This window comes from Pinus tabuliformis, chromosome J (assembly GCF_031772625.1).
Source record: "Pinus tabuliformis cultivar Carrire ecotype Pingquan chromosome J, CPIR1, whole genome shotgun sequence".
Taxonomy (NCBI): Eukaryota; Viridiplantae; Streptophyta; class Pinopsida; order Pinales; family Pinaceae; genus Pinus; species Pinus tabuliformis.
The window spans coordinates 203,333,737-203,355,286 of NC_142295.1; the positions used below are offsets into that span (position 1 = coordinate 203,333,737).

The 21,550-nt window shown below is 39.0% G+C and overlaps 1 protein-coding gene across 1 annotated transcript in view; it reads right to left on the reverse strand.

The window, feature by feature from the left end:
* The window catches only part of LOC149226378 (cullin-4-like), an 87,751-nt gene that overhangs the window by 13,075 nt on the left and 53,126 nt on the right, over nucleotides 1-21,550 (reverse strand). The window contains exons 4-9 of the mRNA XM_089377473.1: nucleotides 15,776-15,956; nucleotides 15,558-15,680; nucleotides 15,162-15,449; nucleotides 14,304-14,429; nucleotides 14,082-14,183; nucleotides 13,929-13,982 (exon numbers count right to left, since the gene is read on the reverse strand). Of these exons, the coding sequence (XP_089233599.1) occupies nucleotides 13,929-13,982; nucleotides 14,082-14,183; nucleotides 14,304-14,429; nucleotides 15,162-15,449; nucleotides 15,558-15,680; nucleotides 15,776-15,956 (874 nt within the window). The remainder of the gene's footprint in view (nucleotides 1-13,928; nucleotides 13,983-14,081; nucleotides 14,184-14,303; nucleotides 14,430-15,161; nucleotides 15,450-15,557; nucleotides 15,681-15,775; nucleotides 15,957-21,550) is intronic.

Genomic DNA, 21,550 nt, shown 5'->3' on the forward strand with positions numbered 1-21,550 from the left:
CTAAAGGATACAAGAGCCCTGGGTATGACAAGGCTAGAACCACTGGGCTTGATCATGAAAAAGCAAAAATATCACATTCTTTGAGTAGAATGACAAATTCTTGGACTGAGCATGGGGTGTCCATTGTATTTGATGGATGGAAAAATGTAAAAGGCAAGCCATTGATAAGTGTTTTTGTTGTGTCTGTTAGTGGTGGCATCTTTTTTTCAGCATATGATTACTCAAAGAAGTTCAACACTGACATCAACACTACAGAAACATTACTTGAAACAATTGAACATATTGGGCCATACAATGTCAGTGAAGTCATCACTGATAATGTTGCTAATTGTAAGGCAGCGAGAGCAATTATTGAGGATAAATACCCCAACATATTTTGGCATGGGTGTTTGGTTCACACAATGAACCTTTTGATGCATGATATTATGAAGAACAAAAACCAACAACACAATGGATTGGTGATTTGTGTCAGGCCAGGTTAGCTCAGAAATTAATGAGCGCAAAACAACTTAGTGATATTATTCATTCAACTATTATTATTTATACAAATACAAAAACGGATCAGTTCATCTTCTAGATGACTGTCCGGCTTCACCTCATCCGTTTCGGATTAGGTGTCAACATTCCCCCCCTTAATCTGAAGGGATGTTGGTGAGTCCAAGCATCGTTCTGAATCTTTCAAGCTTTTCTCTTCCAAGCGCTTTGGTGAAGATGTCTGCAATTTGCTCGTTTGTGGAACAATGACGGAGATGGATTGTTTTGGCCTCAACATGATGTCGGATCAGATGATATTTAGTATTGATGTGCTTAGTACGATCATGGAACTTTGGATTCTTGGCCAACTTTATTGCAGATGTGTTATCAATCATGAGTGGAGTAGATTGTATTTGTTTTACTTGCAAATCTTCAAGAATTTTCCTGAGCCACACAATTTCTTTCGTTGCTTCAGCTGCTGCCACGTATTCTGCTTCTGTTGTGGAATCTGCTGGTACTGATTGTTTGCGTGATCTCCAGGAGACAGCTCCTGATCCAAGACTCATAGCATATCCTGAAGTAGATACCCCAGTTTCTTTGTCTCCATCGAAGTCTGAATCAGAGTATCCAATCAAGTTGAAGTCGTCCACCTGTGTATACTTGATTCCAAGGTCTTGAGTTCCCTTCAAGTACCTTAGAATTCTTTTTGCAGCAGACCAATGTCCTTCACAAGGCTTTTGCATAAACCTTGAGAGGATTCCAACAGCAAATGAAATGTCTGGTCTGGTAGTAGTGAGGTAGATGAGACTTCCTACAAGCTGTCTATACTTTGTTGCATCCTCAAATTCTTTTTCTTCAATAGATGTGAGCTTCAAGTTTTGTTCCATTGGAGTAGAAAGGGGATTGCACTCTGTCATGCCAAATCTGTTTAACAAATCTCCAATGTATTTCTTTTGAGAAAGAAATATGGACTTTGGATGTTGGGTTACTTCAATGCCAAGATAGTAATGAACATAGCCCAAATCAGTCATTTCAAAAAAATTTCCTAATTCTTTCTTTATGGATGCAATATAACTTTCATTGTTCCCTGTCATTAAAAGATCATCTACATATACCACAAGATATACAACTGTTTTGCCAACTTTCTTGACAAATAAAGTTGCATCATCAAGATCAAAATGTTTGAAGTTGAGTTTCAGAAGATGCTCAGTTAGTTTTTCATACCAGGCTCGTGGTGCTTGTTTGAGGCCATACGAGGACTTCACAAGTTTGCATACTTTGTGTTCATGTCCTTTCACAGCAAATCCTTCAGGCTGGGACATAAAAACATTCTCTTTTAGATCTCCATTCAAGAATGCAGTTTTTACATCCATTTGATGGACTTTCCAACCGTTCTGAGCAGCGAGTGCAAAGAGTGTCCGGATGGTGGCCCATTTTGCTGTGGGAGCAAAAGTTTCCTCATAATCGACCCCTTCCTTCTGTGCAAAACATTTTGCCACAAGCCTAGCTTTGTGCTTGTCAAGTGAGCCATCAGCTTTGTACTTGTTCTTGTAGACCCACTTGCAGCCAATTGGTTTGGTTCCAAATGGAGGATCAACCAGCTTCCAAGTGCCATTCTTTATGAGGGCATCATACTCCTTCTGCATCGCTTCTTTCCATTCATCATGAGAAGCAGCTTCTTTGAAGGAAGTTGGTTCAAAATCTGTAGACAAGTTCAATTCACAATCATAAGTAACATCCATATCAACAGGTGAATTAGAGTTATCTACATCACCTCCATCTTGTCGGTTTGAATTTCTGGTTCCTGTTTTTCCAATTTCATCAGGATGAACACTTTCAAGTGTCTTTGTTAGCCACTTTGGAGGACCTTTCTGAGATGGTCCAGGCTGTTCTGTTGATGGAGTTGGGTCTGAATCAAGATTGAGTCTCCCAATTCTATCAATTACATCACTTAAAGCATCATCCGTTGTTGGAGTGTCATGCAGGGGAGATTGTTCTTCAGAAGAAGATTCCACATGTTGATCTAGTATAGGAATCCCCCCTTCAAGATGTGGAATCTAATTATCAAACTCTTGAAATGATTTTGGTTTTGTGAATCTATCCAAGCGATCAAGTTGCCGCTCAACAACACTGTCAGATTTGGATGATTCAAGAAAAATGACATCTCTAGATAAAACAAACTTTTTATTTACTTCATCATAAAGGCGGTATGCTTTAGATGTGTTTGAATACCCCAGGAAGATACACTTACGACTTCTAGCACCAAGTTTGTTTCTATGTACCTTTGGTATTAAAGCATAACAGGTGGAACCAAATATCCTGAGATGTTTTACCGAAGGAACATGTCCATACCACAATTCATAAGGAGTCTTGTTTCTTATAGCACTAGATGGACATCTATTCTTTATATATGCAGCACATAGAACAGCATCAGCCCAAAACATTGTCTTTACATTTTTGAAGAAAAGCATGGATCGTACCATATTCAAAATTGTTCTGTTCATTCTTTCAGCTACACCATTCTGTTGAGGATTATAAGGCACAGTTGTTTGATGTTTAATCCCATGTTGGCGAAGATAGTGTTCAAATTCATTTGATGTATATTCTTTTCCATTATCAGTGCGAATAGACCCAATATGAGATTGTGCATCATTTTCAATCCACTTATGAAAATTCTTGAATGTTTGAAAAGCATCAGATTTGTTCTTCAATAAATAAACCCAACACATTCTGGTGTAATCATCAATAAATGTCATGATATACTTATTTCCATTTGCAGAAGGAACAGGCATTGGACCACATAAATCTGAATGAATAAGTTCAAGCTTCCTATGTGCTCTTGAATGTGAATCATGAAAAGACTGTTTGCTATGCTTTCCTAGAATGCAAGCATCACATTGTTTATGTTTTCTAGGAATTGTAGGCAAACCAGCAACACCATTTTTCTTCAACAAGCGGAGACTATCATAGTTTAGATGTCCAAATCTAGCATGCCATAATAAACTTGATGGAAGTGTACCTTCATCATGATGAGAAATATATGAAAAATGTTGTGCATGAGCAGAGGTTCCTTGCAGTTTAAGAAGTCTTTCTTCTTCTATACCCCTCATGACAAGTGAATGGTCAGATGCCTTTCTTACCTCAAGATTTCCATCAAACATATGAATGGAGTGACCTTGCTGGCGGATGTGGACCAGGGACAGCAAGTTTCTCTTGAGCTGTGGGAGATATAGAACATGATCCAGAAGAAAGTCTGGAAGACCAGGCAGTTTAAGCCTGACTGTGCCAAGCCCTGATGGCTTGATTTTTGACTGATCTGCAAAGTATACTGCTCCATCAACATTATCAGTGAAATCTTCAAAAAATCTTTCCTATGAGTCATATGACAGGTTGCTCCTGAATCAAGCAACCAGTCATTTTTCGAAGAAGTAAGTGAAGCATTAAACAGATCTTCATTTACTCCAATGTTACATTGTGCCTCAATATAGTGAGCGGATTCAGGTGCTTTACCTTTGTCTGAGTCATCAGTTTTACCTTTCTGCTGATTTCTTCTCTGCTCAATCTTTTCCCATGGTAGCTTGCATGTAGAAGCATCATGAGATCCTTTTTGTTTGCAGCGAATGCAATGTAAGTCTGCCTTTTCTTCTTGAGGGTGTCTGCCCCCCCTGCCTCTGAAGTATCTTCTTCTTTCTCTTGAATGCATACTGTAACAAAATATCTCTGCCAAAAACTTCTGTAAAAATTTCCTTATATGATTGCCTTATGCATTATATATATCACTGCTCATATATATATCACTGTTTAACAAAACTAGGGTGCTCACTGCTTACATATATCAATATCTCAACAAAAAAATAGCGCTCACATATATATGACTGCTTACATATATCACTGCTGAACAAAAAGGGCGCTCACTGCTTACATATATCAAACAAAAAAGGCGCTCATATACATATCATTTCTCACGTATATATCAATGTATATCACTGTTCAACAAAGGCGCTCATATGAAAACATATGTATATCACTGTTTAATAAACTCGGGAAAGCTGATATGGAAGACCAATACCACTGTTTTGAAAAAGAAGGGCGCTCAATACCATAAACTCAGGTTTCAATAACATAACAGGTCTTCAATGCACAGGTTTCAATATACACAGCAATACCATGTGTCAGTCTTCAATAAGGAAAACGCAGCAACCAGCTATTTAAAATAAGGACGCAGCAATACCATTAACGCAGTGATGGGATTTGTTGAAAAGCATGACGGTGATCATAAACTCCCTACGGCATGAATTGAAGTAACAGTGAAGAACTTAATCCAAAGGATAAAATCTGAGAAAACAAGAGTCATCAGATCCCATTCCTCATGAACGAGATCATGTCTTTTTCGACGACCTGGATTTTGAAGGCATCTCGGATTGCTCGACTTTCAGGAAGCAAGGATCGGCACCAGAAGGCACTTACCTCAAAACGTCCAAAAGATCAGAGAATAAAAATATCTGCGGGAACAGCTATAATACTGGAAAGGTAGTGTTGGTTTCGACCAACGTAGAAGTGTTGTCGATTGTGTCACTGCAAATCCCAGGCTTAGTTCGCACATAATACAAAATGTGAAATCCAACACTGTCAGGTCTCAATACATAAAACGCAGGTCTCAATACCTTGCAAGAAATACATTAAACGCAGGTCTTCAATTCATTAAACGCAGTCTTCAATATACCATACGCAGGTCTTCAATACATTAAACGCAGTCATCTTACCGTTGTCAGGCCTCAATACGTTGCAAAAAAACGCAGGTCACAGCATCATCACCTTCTCTTCCTTGAACGGACCTCAACGCAGCGTATGCAGCGATGTCAGAAGGGATGTCAGGCCATTCAGAATAGCAGAGAGCGTATGCAGCGCTGGTGCGCCAGGGAGCAGAGGCAGCAGAGGAGTTACGCTATTTCTGGAACCTGGGACCTGTGCTCTGATACCATGTCAGGCCAGGTTAGCTCAGAAATTAATGAGCGCAAAACAACTTAGTGATATTATTCATTCAACTATTATTATTTATACAAATACAAAAACGGATCAGTTCATCTTCTAGATGACTGTCCGGCTTCACCTCATCCGTTTCGGATTAGGTGTCAACAATTTGTACCAATGTTTTAAGACTCCGACTCCGACTCTGACTCGGTCGAGGATCGACTCCGACTCCGAAACGGTAATGACTCGGCCGGCTCGATTTCAATGACTCGGTCGTTGTAAAACATACATTAAATATTTATTTATTTTTATAAAAAACATAATTTTAAAGATTTTAAACATAATTTTAAAGATTTTCATTCATGTTTCCAAACACACAGCATTATAATATAGATGGAAGACAACATATGATCAAAGTAGGCTCATGAACCAATCCATTATATCAAAATGGTACACAATGGCAATACATAGTCAACTGTCATACATGATCGAAGACTCAAAACAAAAAACACATAACCAAGGAGGCTAGAAATGGCCTCTACAACAAAAGTAAACTGTGACGGTGACCAGACTCCAGTACTAGTACTACAGTACTACTGGGCCACTGGCTAGTAGCTACTGTCAGAAGAGCCAAGATCACGTCGATCAATCTCTGGATCATCATCATCAGAGTCAGACAGGGGGCCCCATGGCTCCTCATCATCATCATCCCCAACTGCAACTGTAGAAGTGGTACCACTAGCAGGCTGTGCAACTACAGCAGATGCAAGCTGAGATAGAGTAGATATGCGGCTGCGCTTCTGTCGTGGCTGAGCAGAGGAAGCACCTACAACTGGAGTCCCTGCTGGCTGCGAGACTGAGGTTGGTGGATTGGGATCTGCATTCAACTGAATAGGCTGAAGTTGAACAGCATGTTCAAGTTCAACTGATGTCTCCAGATCTAAATCTAAATCAAGATCCTCATCAGGATCAAACTCTCCTGGACAACTCTCCACTACCCAATCTGATGTTGGATCAATGTCTTCCAACACAATGGGGTCTGAATCCGGTCTTTTGTTCAGCAAATGGTTTCGTCTGAGCCGGAGGTTGTATTGGACAAAAACTAGATCATTTAACCGTTTTTTATCCAAACGGTTTCTCTTCTTTGTGTGAATCCTCTCAAAGACAGCCCAATTGCGCTCACACCCAGATGCACTGCAAGTTTGACTCAAAATACGAATTGCAAACCTTTGCAATTCAGGACAATGGCAACCAAAGGCCTCCCACCATTGTGCTGCAAAAAACATAGGAGTGTAATGAGTTAGCTCAACAAAATTATAAATTATATCTAACTTTCAAATTATAAACGATTTAACAAACTTTAAAAAAAAAGTAAAACTATTAAGAATTTGAAAACTGAAATTTTTGTTTACCTGGCTCATCTGCTTCTCTTGCAATCTTTGCTAGGTTCTTCCCAAAGGTACCTGATGCACTGCTGAAGATATTGGCATGTCGGTGTATCTCCAGCTGATCAGACTCCAATGGGATCATGCGTTCAATGCAATCAACCAGTCCATCTCTGACCTCCACCCTCAAAGCTCCTGACTCCTTAGCTTTATAATCATACCGTGGGTTCAAAAAATACCCAGCTCCAGAGGCGATGGAGTTGATTGTTCCATCTTTCATCAATGATTGCCCAAATGGGCCCATACTTTGCCACTCTATCCTTGTATACCGTCTTTATTTGCTCCTATGCTTGATCCATAGCCTCATAAATGAAGCCCATAGCCAACCTTTCCCCATCCACCAACCGCAACACCTTAACTAGTGGCTCAGCAAGCTTCACAATCTCTGCTGCCTTTCTCCAAAAAGTTTCTTCATGGACTTTCCTTTTCAATTCTTTGCCTTCTGGTTTGTTAGACCAATTGCTTTGATTCCATTCATCACCGGAAAACATCTTTTGCAAGTTTCTATGTTGGGAAAGCATAGATTGCAATGTCAAAAAATGTGTAGCAAATCTAGTGATGGCAGGCCTAATAATATCCTTGCCCCCAGTGTGTTTCCTCATGAGGCTCAAAACCAATGTATGATTGTAGATAAATAGTGTTTTTCACCCAATCTAATTTTCCAATATCCTCAAGCATGAGGTCTATGCAATGTGCAGCGCATGGGGTCCAAAATATGGTCTTGTGTTTTTACTCTAACAGTTTACCAGCAAGAACATAGTTAGAGGCATTATCTGTGATGATTTGAACAACATTAGCCACCCCCACCTCCTCAACAACCTGATCCAATAGTTGAAACAACAAGTGGCCATCTTATAACTTATTAGATGCATCAACTGATTTTAAAAACATGGTTCCCTGTGGGCAGAAGACAAGAAAGTTTATGATGGTACGGTTTCTTTGATCAGTCCATCCATCTGACATGATGGTACACCCTGTTCTTGCCCATGAGTCCCTGAACTCTTGCAAATACTCATTAATGGATTGAATTTCTTTCTGCAAACGAAACACCCTTAGCTCATGCATAGTAGGGCCTTTGAAGCCTTTTCCAGCAGCATGTATGGCATCAAACATAGGCTCATAATATGGTGAACGAGCAGCATTAAAGGGGATATCAGCATCATACCACCATCTAGCTATGTAATCACAAGCAGTCTCCCTCAATTCTTTCTTCCAATGGTCATCTAAAGTGTAATGCATTTGAGTTTTACTAACTTCAGGACCATGTGCATCTGATGGAGAGGAGGGAGTGAAATAACTTTTGATAGTCACATCACCCTTTTTCAAATTCATTCTACCCTTTCCCTTATCTTGAACAGAAGCAAAAGAGGGAGGAACATATCGGAAAGGGTTGGATGCCTCAGTTTGAGGGATAGAGGAAGAACCCTCAAAATCATAGTGGGGGTTGGTAGCCATCATTTTTTGTATCTCCCTCTTCCTCCCAATTTCAGCCTGTATGTCTTTTTGCCTAGCCTTATCTTCTTTAAATTTCTCAAAGCTGGCCAACAAATTCTTTCTAATCTCCCCAATTTCTGGTGAGGTACATGGGGTAATTTGGCCTCTAATCCCTGCCAAGTGTTGTTTCAGCCTATTAATGCCCCCAGGACCTTCCTTAATTTTCCTATGGCAAAATTTGCATTGCATTTGACTATCAACAATTTCAACATATGCCCAAGCAAGATCTCTTGCTCTAGGTGCCATTTTTTGACTAGGAAATGAAAGCAAACAATCTGAAAATGACAAAAAAAAACATTGATTCAATGTTCATTTATTTGACAAAAAACACTCTCTAAGCTTTCTAGATATGCACCTAAAATTTACTAAGCAAAAACAGATTTATAGAGGTGGAAAAAAATACCTCCAGGCACAAACTGCCTCCTCAAGCTTGCTCCAAGAATCAGCTCCTCAATGCTGCTCCAAATGGCTGCCCAAGAAGCTCCTCACTCCAGCTACAATGCTCCTCCAAGACTCCTCACTGCTGCTCCAAAACAAGCTCAAGAACTGCTCACTAACTCTCAAAGAAGACTCTCACTCAAATGCATAAGACTGTTGTGAGTGAATGAGAGCACTTGGGTGTGTTAAATAGGGTTTGGGAGGGGGAAATGGACCCCAAAAATCATTTACCATATTCAAATAGCTGTTTGGGGTCCAAACCAAACATAAAACTGTTAAAAAATACATTAAAAAAGGTTGATTTGTTTGTTGTTCACGCGCCTGGGCCGTCCCTTTGTGACTCGGCCGAGTCATATCGGAAACGGCCGGGTTGGCCGAGTCATGAGTGACTCGGCCAACCGGACCGTTTCCTAGGCCGGGTCCCTCTCCAACCTTCTGACTCGGATCAAGCCGGCCGTTTCGGTTTCGAAACGGCCGTTTCTTAAAACAGGGATTTGTACAAGAGAGGCAAACAAATAATAAAATTTATTACAAATCATAGCAATACCCATGGGCTTTTCTGCAGTCACTCAAGATTTGCTAGCTATTATCTCACCTTCAGACGCCCTTTGAAGGTAAGAGAGACATTGGCTATCATGGTATCAAGTCCACACTAGTAGATATTAAAGGAAAGGGCTACAAATGCAACTGACAAGCAAGGTTTTGAACAAGTGGACGAGACCGCTCTTGATGGTCAGTTTTGAGCACGTGTGAGGCAAGTATTGGAATTCACCAAGCCCATTTATCACATGATCCGTTTTGCAGATACAGATAAACCAATGATTGGGGAGGTGTATGAGCAGATGCATACCATGTTGGGGCAAATAAAAGATATTGTTCTGAAAGATGATCCCAACTTGTATACATTGATTCACAATTGTGTGTGTACATGGTGGAATAAACTTAATGTTGCACTACATGCCTTGGCGTATATACTTATGCCAAAATACCACTCTCCATATTGGTTGGGCCAACCTGCACCAGGGTGTGGGGTTAGTGTCAAACCCCACACAGATCCAGAGGTATCTACAGGAGGATATATGCAAGCATTAGACAAGTTGGTACCTGACAGGGAGGAGTGTGCTAATCTGCATGGTGGTGTTAGTGTCAAACCCCATACAAATCCAGAGGTATCTATAGGAGGATCTATGCAAGCATTAGACAAGTTGGTACCTGACAAGGAGGAGTGTGCTAATCTGCGTCTTGAATTAGGCAGATACTTCAATTGCACTGGTTTGTTTGGTTCTTTGCATGCAATGTAAGAGAGACAGATCTGATGCTCTCACATGGTGGGAAGCATATGGCGGCATGGGACTTTTGCCAAAATTGGCAAAAAAAGTTCTCTCACAGGTTGTAAATACTTCTTCTGCAAAGAGATGTTGGAGCTTATGAGAATCCAAGCTATAAAATTTGGGACAACCTCCCGATGGACGATAATTTGGAGGATGGCACTATACATCTTGAAGAAATGGAAGCAGAACTTATGAGAGATGAAGATGAAGCAACAACAACCATGCCACCCCCACCATCCAATAGCAATGCTCGAGTTCCAAGTCTTGTTCCTTTGCTATCACTGCCTCCATGTACATCCTCACTTGGAGGGCATGTGCCTTCTGGTTCTGGTCATGGGACTGTGCGGGAGGAGACTCCTAGAAGACCAACACGACCTGCTCAGAAATTAGACATTATTCGTGGCGACAAGAGGAAGTTGTAAATGATAGATTTACTTGTCTTTTCTAGTTTCTAGTAGTTTTAACTTTTAATAATTGTTGACCCTTTCATATTTATTATGATATTTTTTGTAAACAACATGTGACAATTTAAGTTTGAAGTTTAAGGTTAGAAATTATAACTCATTGGTAATGCATTATGAATAGGATGCTTCGTGAAAGTTGAAAGTTGTTTCAATTCATGTTAGATATTCTTTGTTGTAATGGTTACAATTAGCTTACAAGTACAACTTTGGTGATCAATTATGATAAATGTTATATATTGAAATTTGAAAGCTTGAAACGTTAAGATTGATGAATCATGAGACTCAATATGTTATATGTTACTAACTTGTGGACATGGTTGATGGAGATTATAACTTCTAGATGATTGTTGTTATATGGTTCAATCCATGTTTTTTATATCTAATTCATCATTCCACATGCTTTGTTGACACTCCCGGAATCACTCCCAAACTGAGAGCTTCTGAAAATGTCACTCCCGCTCCCGCTACCCATTTTCGCTCCTGCTCCCAAGTAACCTTGATAAAGACAGTTCTCCTTGATAAATTGTTCATGGGCCTTATTACAAATTTATAGTTATACTTAAGTTTCCTAAAACTAAAGCTCATGTCTAGTGGCCAATAATGGAATGTCACCCAACCCCTTTTCGAATTGTTTGAGATTTTAATTAGTGAGTGTAAGGGTTGTGCATAATACTAGCTTGAAACAACTACAAATGTTAATATTGAATTCTGCATATATATATATATATATATATATATAGATAGATATTGCCGTCCCCTGAAAATTTGGGGGTGTGCTCTAGCTATTCCGGGGATTCATCCCCCCATCCGCACCATTCCCAAAACCAGTGCAACATATAAAATCTTCAAATGATTCTACAGGATTAATACAATCTCCCTTATCTCCTTTAAGGTACCTACATAAACCTGTAAATAAAATAGATAAGCTTATGTGGCGGTTCTGATTATAGTTTCCAGTTGTTATCTATAGTCTGTGCCTATAATTGCCACCTGTGTCAGAAGCTTGCCAAATGCTATCTGGAAAAGCCTCAAACGAACTCCCTCAGGCAGTCCCAAATACTATCTTCCAATCCCAATTCTTTAATCTGTTACCTACATCACTCCACAACGTAAATATTCAACAAATTATGGTGACATTTTACCTGCAATAACAGTATTTAGGTTGTGGCACGTTCATTCTATCATCCTTTGCACAATAGTGATAGTCTCCGTCAATATCCTGTGCAAAAGCTACCAGCCTATCTCAGACAATCATCATGTCATAATCCCGAGGAAAACATGGATTTATTTAACCCAAGGTAAACTGTATTTCTGAAACATATACATGTTCATCATATACTGAAGAAGAATGGCTGGCTAAATTGGCATCTTAGATGTAAAAATGCACTTGTCACCAATACAGTTGGTCACAAGTTATACCTCTTTTTCTAACTTACCTTCTATGTTGCTTGTAGGATTTCTGTTTTCTGTTCTTCTCAAGGGGATTTAAGAAGAAACTCCATCAAAATTTGGATCAAGAAAACATTTGGAAGAACAGCTATCCTGGGTTGAGCATTGATGTAATATCTGATATTAATATTCTGATGTCTCTAGTAGCCCAATAAACTTACCTAATTCCACGGGAACAATATGTAGAACTCTGACAAAAAATGTTCGCAAACTATGTCAACAAGACACTCTAAATCATCACAACACACCATCCAATTTAAATGCACTGAACTATCTTCTAAGTTTAAAAGGAAAGAACTGTGAAAACCAATGAATATCAATAAATACCTCTTTGAAGAACAAGCTTTACATGCCTCTGGAAATTATTAAGTGAAATGCTTGTGAAACATGGTTGTTCATTACTCATTAAGTGTGGTACATAGATTTTCCTCAAACCATCATTCAGTAATACTTGGCCTAATTTGAGTATCGGGGTCTCTAATATCTACTACTAAATTAGTGGAACCATGAACTGCCCTATAATAGTAAATCAACACTGCACAAGAATGCCCATCTCCTCATGATTGTTCAAAATAAAGTGGAACCCAACAGCAAACCATAATCCTCATTACTAAAAATAGCCCTCGGAAATCCATCTAACAATTATCACTATCCAATTTAAATGCACTGAACTATCTCCTGTGTAAGCTTAAAAGAGAAGAACCATGAAAACCAATGAATATCAATAAGCCTCTTTGAAGAACAAGCTGAACATGCCACTGGAAATTACTAGGTGAAATGCTTATGAAGAAAGATCGTTCATTACTCATTAAGAGTGTTGCATAGAATTTCCTCAAACCATCATTCAATAATACTTGACCTAATTTGAGTACGAGGGTATCTAATATGATAATATCTACTACTAAAATGGTGGAAACCATGCACTGCCCTGTAATAGTAAATCAACACTGCGCAAGAATGTCCATCTCCTCATGATTGTTTTAAAATAAAGTGGACCTCAACAGGAATACATAATCCTCATCATTAAAAAGTAGGCCTTTGCAGTCCATCTAACAATTATAATGTTTCTGGGGACTGTTAAAATAATGCATAGAAGTGAGGATCCACCAATAGCAAGAAAGATTCTATGCTGATGACACCATCGTGAAATGCTGGGATACTGCTCCAATTAATGGAACTTCCAGTGTCTTTACCAATGTTTAGGCTGAACAGATCGTTAGGAAATAATTGAATATATGAGAAATCCTTTGGACAGGCTAAAATAATACTGTCTCTCGTGAGTTGATTCCACCCCTATGTTTAAGGCAAATATATACCTCTGCATCTAGTTGGACTTTCAGGCATCGCGACCAGAAGCTGCCACTTGCAATAACTCCCCAAAACTATGGACATTGTTCATATTCCTATAACATCAAGGTCGATGGCAGCATTTCAATCACCCCTATGCCTCCAATTCGTTGGGCATTGAGAGACAAAATCCACCTGACTCTTTTCAGTCACTAAATGACAAGACAACTTTCACCTAGGCCAGTAAGAGTGTATATGGTCGCTTCTTAGGTGGGCATCAAGCTATACACTGGTGTCTAAGGTGCTCCAAATGATGGAAGCATCCTACAGGACGACATTTCTGGTAAGTTTGAGACGTGACCATGCCTTGGGAATTGCAATAGCAGATCATCAAATTGATAGCTGTTGTTAAAAAGTCCAGACAAAGTACACAGGATGGTGACAGAAAATGGTCTTCAACATGGCAATCTGGGCTTCAACACAATGTTACGACTATCTCAAGTGAATATCTCCTATCAAATATCCAGAAATAGACTTAAAGGGGACTAATGAAAAGTAATTTATAGTAAACAAACCTTGAACATTCCTTCAAGTTTATTTGTGAACTGGCTTCCACACTCTGTCTTCAGCTGCAAGTTTAAGGAGAAGGGCCAAAAGATATTAGAAAATACATAACCAGATAATAACAACAGACGTGAACTTGTGATCTAGGGTTGGGATAGATATACCTTAGAAATCATTGACTTCTCTGCATCAATGGATGCACTTTTTCCTAAAAGCAGTCTTTTTGCAAGATCTTTTTTATAGAATGCTTCAAAGACATCTTTTCCCTGAGTTATCAAAAAATGCAAAGGTAAACATCTTAATTGTATCATCTTAGATGAAGCTGGTGATCCAGCTTGAACATGTTATATAAGACTTTTATAAATAAATATCAGTTGGTCACTTACTTGAATGAACCTGAACAAAACAAGAACTCTATCTAGTGTGTTCTCCAACTCCTCCTCTGAAGTACCCTTGTTACCAGATCGAAGTTTCTCATCAAGAAATTTGGCAATAAGTTCTGCTGGCCGGTTCTGCAGCCAAAGGCCATAATTCAGATAAATGCAAAAGCAATATATCTAATATTATGAATGCAACTGCCTGCCTAAAAACATTCTTTCATTACTCACATTTAGCTATTCTGTCATTAATCCTTTCAAACTTCTTGTCTCAATTTGATAATCAAGAGCATGAATTCAATGAAACATTCCTAGTTCTTATTCTTTATTTTGAGAATGATATTAGAATTCAAACAATATATCACCTTAAGTATGACTTTAAGTAAGATCCATGTTTGATAGTAAATCAAACCCCTTGCTGACTGTTAGCTGAGTACTAATGCTGTTCACGATGTTACTTTTAAGTTAATGCATCAATGTTTGGAAGTATTGAGTTAAGAATTCCCAGAAAACAAGTATAAGGTTTGTAGCATGATGAACTTACAAAATTTGAAACTTGGGTGTGCAATAATCTTCAAGCAGAGAATGCTAAGGAGATTTTGAATTTCAGCTAAGGGCAGCATACAAATATTGAGAGAAATACAATTAAATATTTTAATTTTTCTGAGTAGAAATCTCCAAGTTCTTATCCTCTAATCACTCCCTCGATTAATTAATAAAGATAACCTTTACAGCAAGAATCATGTACTTTATGATTTAGGTAATTTGAAGGAGCTACCAAGATATACAAGATGAAACAACAGACGGAATGGAAAGTTAAATCTGTATAAACAGAAAGAAAATGTGCATAAACATATAGTAACTAACCTGCCTTAGGTTTATCAGATGCTCAAAGGCATCCTTGATAGTATTAGAAAAGGCTTCATTTTTCAAAAAACTTTCTTCCCATATTGTATCAAGCCGAGCTTTCAAGTCTAGAAGTGATGACACCATGTCCTTGTCTTTCATTTCATCCAATACAATGCCTTGCCCAGTAGCTTTAATGTATGCACTAAGAGCCTGCCGAAGCAGCTCAAGTGCACTCACCCTAGAAAAAAGAGAGTACATGCGCTGAAGGTCGGGAATGCGATTGGCATCCATGAGCAAAGTAAATCCCTGGGAAAATCATGTCAAATAAATACAGAACTATCAATAGTAAGTGATTAATTGGCTCATCAAACAACTTTTCAGCATAGAGACATGCACTCAGACTAGACAATTAACCTTATCCAGAATTGCATGCGTGTGACGATCCAGCAGTTGCTTCTCTGCAGTGGCCACCAATGCTTTTCTAGTACATGCATCCAAGTAAAGAACACAACGTTCGTGCTCCTCGTGCAACCTTGCCTGTGAATTCTCTAGATGAAGATCATGTTATTAAGTGCTCAGCAAAAATCTCATAAATAACATCAGTGCATTTTGCATAAAGGATGGCAACCAACCTCAACATGTTTTAAATAATCTGGAACATCAGACAGCTGCATATATCTTACACCTTCAGATGCATAAAACTCTGCAGTGCCTTCGAGGAACGGCTTTTCAAAACTCTCTGAATAAATTCCAAGTGCAGTGAACATCCTCAAAAGATGGTTTAGCAGAGTCCTGTCAACTGCTTCGCCCATTCTAGTCACCGACAGAATCAATGCCAAACACTTACAATAAGAAACCTTAGCAAATAAATGATCATCTGCTTACACATCCAACAACTACTCCCAGCTTTTAAACATGATGAAATTAACATGTGAGGTATAACAGCTTTTCACCTCTAAACATTTGTAAATGTATTACCTGGCAGAAAACTGACTGCATATAATACAATATCGGTACCAGTTTTACATATGAATTTAACCATCAAGGTTATAGATAAAGATAGACAATAACATAGAAAGAGAACACTACTATTATTGAAAACAAGTCTGCTAGCACCACCAAGTATCAGAGCACAAAACACTAACTATTATCAAACACAATTTGTACAATATTGATAACCATTAAGATGAATAAAAGCTCAGTCACTGTGGATGCTCAAAGAATAGTTAAATGTCTTAAATGGGCATGCCAAGGTAGGAATGGTTCAAATCCTTCAAACTTATGACTCCAATTGCTTGAATTCCTTTCAGGTAGGCAATGGACTCCTGCAAGTGAAAGGGGCTTTCAGCATTTCTATTTTTGTTTTGTCTTACTTAAGTAGTTTTTTATGAAATGAAAATGTAATGTCTTCTTGTTTCAGTTTTTAAGAATTTACAAACAGTCTGTAGTAGGCAAACTAGGATCATACGAACTCAGTCTACATGTTGATTGGCTTTGTGCTCTTCTAGCCTTCCTTCTCAGCTGGCTGGTGCCAAAATCTTTGTAAAGGGAGTTCACTCCCACATCTTTTTTGAATGAAACTCAATACCCGATTGTGTTTTAAAAAAAATTACAAGACCTGCCATTTTCCATATTACAGACGTATTCCAGATTTTGCAAAAAGACCCAATCGAAGAGAGGACATTATATCGTGTTTGCATATCATCATCACTCTCAACATCAGCATATACGATGAATAAACATACTTGCAAGGTTCAATCAGAATTGACGAGGAACTTGATTTTGCCAATACATGACTTTGTAGCTTCAATGATCAACAGACTTGACTTTTCTTGCTTGAATCGATTCTTTGTAGTGTATATCGTCATTCTCAAAAGTGTCTCCTTCAAGCAGTCTTGGTATCGTTGTTACACTATAGAGCTGAATCTTCCACAGACTTGTGCCACAAAGACGAGTTTGAACTATTGGACATACCACAGAGAGTTCAGATGAGTTGAACAATTGGATGCCATAGATTCAGACTTTTGGTTCCACTAGATTTGCAAATGTTTTGAGGAGCAGCACAACCTTTCTTCCAATGAAGCAAACTTCATTTATTAAGATGTTTTTTATGACAGTGATCCTTCTTTCCTTCTCTATTAGAAACTGAGTTTCTATTGTTCATGAGATATATATAGGTCTTCAAGATGTCATACTAATGATTTTATACAATGCAGAGACACTTGATGTCTATAATGCAACTTTTCCAAATAAAGGTACTTCAATCTTTTCAGAGCCAAAATAAGGATCACTTAATACATACTTGAATTTTTTACTGAGGCAACTTTCCTTTTGTCCTTCGAATTTTATGGCAGTACTTTTCTTGATTTTGCATCTGAGACTTCATGAGAAGCTTTCGACCTTTAGTATTCTTTCACCATTGGATTTGAGTTTCTTGTAACCTTGCCTTTCTGAACCAATCTATTGAGACTGATTTTCCCAATCTTACCAAGGCTTTCAGACTCTTGAACCTTCTGAGGTAACTTTGGTCCAAGGAACTGAGTTTTGATTTAATGTATTCTACTATGAGGCCTCTTCAGCCCATTGAGATGAGATTTATGAGTTCGATCCACGAGATTTTGCCCTAGATTACGGAAATATGAGATGGTATAATTCCAGAACTTTGCATAGAATGGATTCAAAGACTTCGCATCACATATATATAGAACTAGGATATTATGACAAAGAATATGCCTTTCAACAAAAGTATAAGATCCCCACAGACTTCGCAATAGCCTCAAGACTCTGCTACCAGATTCAAATTCTTCCACATTGAGAATAGCTTCAGAACTTCGTATGAATCACAGATAACTTATGCTCCACAGACTTCGTCTTGGTCACAGAGATTTACCATTGAAATAGGCACACATAGATATAGGGAAGATTTTTTCCTTCAAAGGAATACTAGATCGAGGTAAATATGATGATCAAGATGCTTCAGACTTCGGCCCGTATTACTTCGTCCTTCTTTTCTTCAAAACAGACATATCTAAGTTCAGATCCGTGTGCTTTAAGAGTGATACGAATGGCTATTCTGGTGGTGACCTCATGATACAAGCAAATTCTGGTAGATATCTTTTCTGGCTTTGATTAAGCATCTTGGGCTGCTTGTATCTCAAAATAGATCCTGAACTATGGCAGAAATGACTAGCTCTAACAACATGTTGAAATTCAAGTGCACTCTAGAATTACTGAGCATGATAATTACTTGTGACAGATATATCTCTTTATTTCTAGCATTTACTTTTATTTAGTTATGTCATCAAGCAATTAAACATCCAAAATGGATAAATTAAGTAGAGATCATAGTGCACAAGAAACAAGAGACACCAGAAATTAGGCCAGAGGCCAAGGAAAAACCCACAAGGGGAAAACCCAACAATCCTTTCCTTATAGAATCTTTATCAACAAGATAAATCCAAGTCACATCTCACCAGACTAATAGACCAATTATCCAAGTGCCAAGTCATCCCACCACCAATAGCCCAAACGCTACCACAACTCTGTCCACAATATATTCAACAAGTTTGTCACGTGTCTCTCCTTAGATCCCATGTCCCATAGAGATAGAGTGCCTCAGGTAGCTCGTATTCCACAGAGACAATAGTCCTCAAGTAGCTCACATTATCACAAAGAAGGAACTTCGTATATTCACAAAAAGAGCCTTTTCAAAACTCCGTATATATGGAACTGACATGAAAGTTCGAACTGCTCATAAGTTAGCCTCAGAAACCTCACATTACTGCCTCAGAATCTCGCATTTCTGCCTGGGGAATCTCCTTCTTCTCGCCTTAGATCAGATCATCGAAGCTTGTGTTTAATGGAGACAAATTGGCTCTATTTATAGTTGTTTGTTCATGTGAAGGGACAAACCTTTTGGGCAAGCCAACTTGTCTTCCAAAGGGTCGACTTGGTCTACTTGGAAACATAAAAATATATACTTTTAAAATCCAATTTTCTTTCTTTTAAATGTCCAAATGTGACATAATAGAATAATTTTTCTTTTGACTCAAATAAATTCTTTTTGAATCATTACAAAATCATAATTATGAAGACTGAACCTCGTTACAATTTCAAAAGATCAAACCCTATATGGATCCTCAATCTCCTTGGTTGATCTGGATCTCTAATGCTTCCCTTCTGCATTTCTCCTCTCCTTATCCATGCTCTCTATAAATTTTCATTGAGCTAAATCATTAACCATAATCTCCAAAGTGACTAATCATTAAGATTGGACCTTGGCTCACTTGAGATCAACAATTGAGATTAAAATATAATCATTTAGAGTAAATTATTTTACTTTTCCTGAGATTACTTTAGCTTAATTAGCCAACATAATAATTGTGTGCTTTTCCTAAGATTAAAACTTAGGCTAAGTTACAATAACAACTTGCTCACATTTGAGCAAGTGTCCCGAGGAGACTTTGGGCAACTTTTGCATGTCTAAACACTTAGGCCTATGTAGAAGTACCTACTTGAGCTACAAACATCAACACTCCCTCTTAGCAAAGGTACTTTTGTCCCCTAGAATTGGCTTTGGTCTTTAATTGCATCCATTGACATGGCTAGTCCCTCTAAACTAGAAGCCTCCCCTACCCCCTAGTCTTGAAACATCCTCTAAGTCTTGCTCCCCTTAGACTGGTTCCCAAAAAGCTCCCGCTCCTAAATGTCCTATAAGGTCATCTCATGCCAAGAGACCCAGACAAACTTGGATGAATCTGTTGACTACTCCTCCCCACCCAAACCTAAATCCTAACTCCCTCTAAGTTGCTTAACCTTTGAAGCTACCTGTTCCTTGGTCTTTATCACTCTGCTACTTCTTTCCATTGCTCGAATACGCTAGCCCTTTGGTCTATATAGGTTGCTCTCTCTAACTCCAATGGCATGGCCCTCTTCAAAGCTAGATCGCATGGTCAAATCAATGTTTGTCCATCTAGGAACATTTCAGAAAACTCCTTCTCTATCATAGATACTAAGCGCAGACTCCACCTGAGTTCTTGCACCCATACCACATCCTTCACCTCCAATCTACCTCTTGACTCAAGTTGGAATATCAGTGTTCCAACCCCCTTCATCACATGTTTGGAATCAACATCAAACTATTCATGTAGTTCTGAGTGCCACTCAATTAGGCTGCCAAACAACTCACATGCTCCCACCTTGGTGCTTGTGATAAGTCCTTTCAGGACCCACAAGAAAATTATTAGTTTATAAATCCATTTGGATCTCCCTTGTGGATATGTCTCAATCCTTTGAGACATCCACTAAAACTAAGTTTCTCCCAAACTCTCAACTAGTACAATCTCACTCTCTACCCCTCAAGGATGACCATTGGCAATCCTACTAACAAACTTGGTGTTGTCCTTCATACCCTGTTGTTGGCTATAACTGCCAAATCGTGCCTGTCGTGACAAATCCCCTGTCTGGCAACTCTACAACCCCTCGGGGTTGGCTTGCTCATAGCCCACTTAGCCCTACTCGTGGCTAACCACCTATGCTACAATTGCTCCTTGCAACAACTCCTCGCAACTAGTCATTGTCTTCCTCGACGATTTACAAAACTATTCTCTTCCACCTACCCCTAACAACTTCAAGTTTGTGCTCCCACGTTGACCTCTTGGCTCTAGCAATCTGGCCCTGCTAGTTGCTCTACCGTCATCCATGTGCAAACTTAATAATATTGACCCAACACCACTCTACCTAACCCTTGCTTGGTACCAACTTCCTCTATACCAACGATTACAGCCAAACCCGGCATGTTTGTTGCCATACAACCAGCCCTCCAATGTGCTTGTGAGTCTCTGCTAGTGTTTCACGCTATCTTGGTGGTGGTACACACGGACATCGGCTAGGGCTATGCTATTGCTCGACCCCTCCGTAGCCACTTTCCAATGCACTATACCCCTGAATGTCAGCTTTGTCCATACGATTAGGTGTAGTTACCTGCTTGTGGTTCCTTTAACCCCTAACTATTCTGCTTTCAGTTGGCTATCTACACCCAAACTCCATAAAATGTCTACAACCCCACACTGTTGTGTGATGGAAGCCTCTTTGGGCCTCATCTTTGTTGCATGCTTGTTTCCTTGCTAATTCTTGGTTAGTTGTTTTCCCTAACTTGGTTGCCCTGTCATGGATCCTCTACTATGGATTCTCTATCAGTATTTTGCGGCCCTTAGCAACTACAATCATCTTAACATGCACATCCCAACTGCACCTACTAGAAATTTGACCAACTTTGAACCCTTTGTCGTTGCTCTCTTATCTGTTACCTATTGTCTGTTGGACCTCCCCACGACCTGCCACCTTCCTTTCGTGCATGTACGCAACCTTGTACTCTACACTAGGTGTTTCAGCTTGGTGGCTAGTGG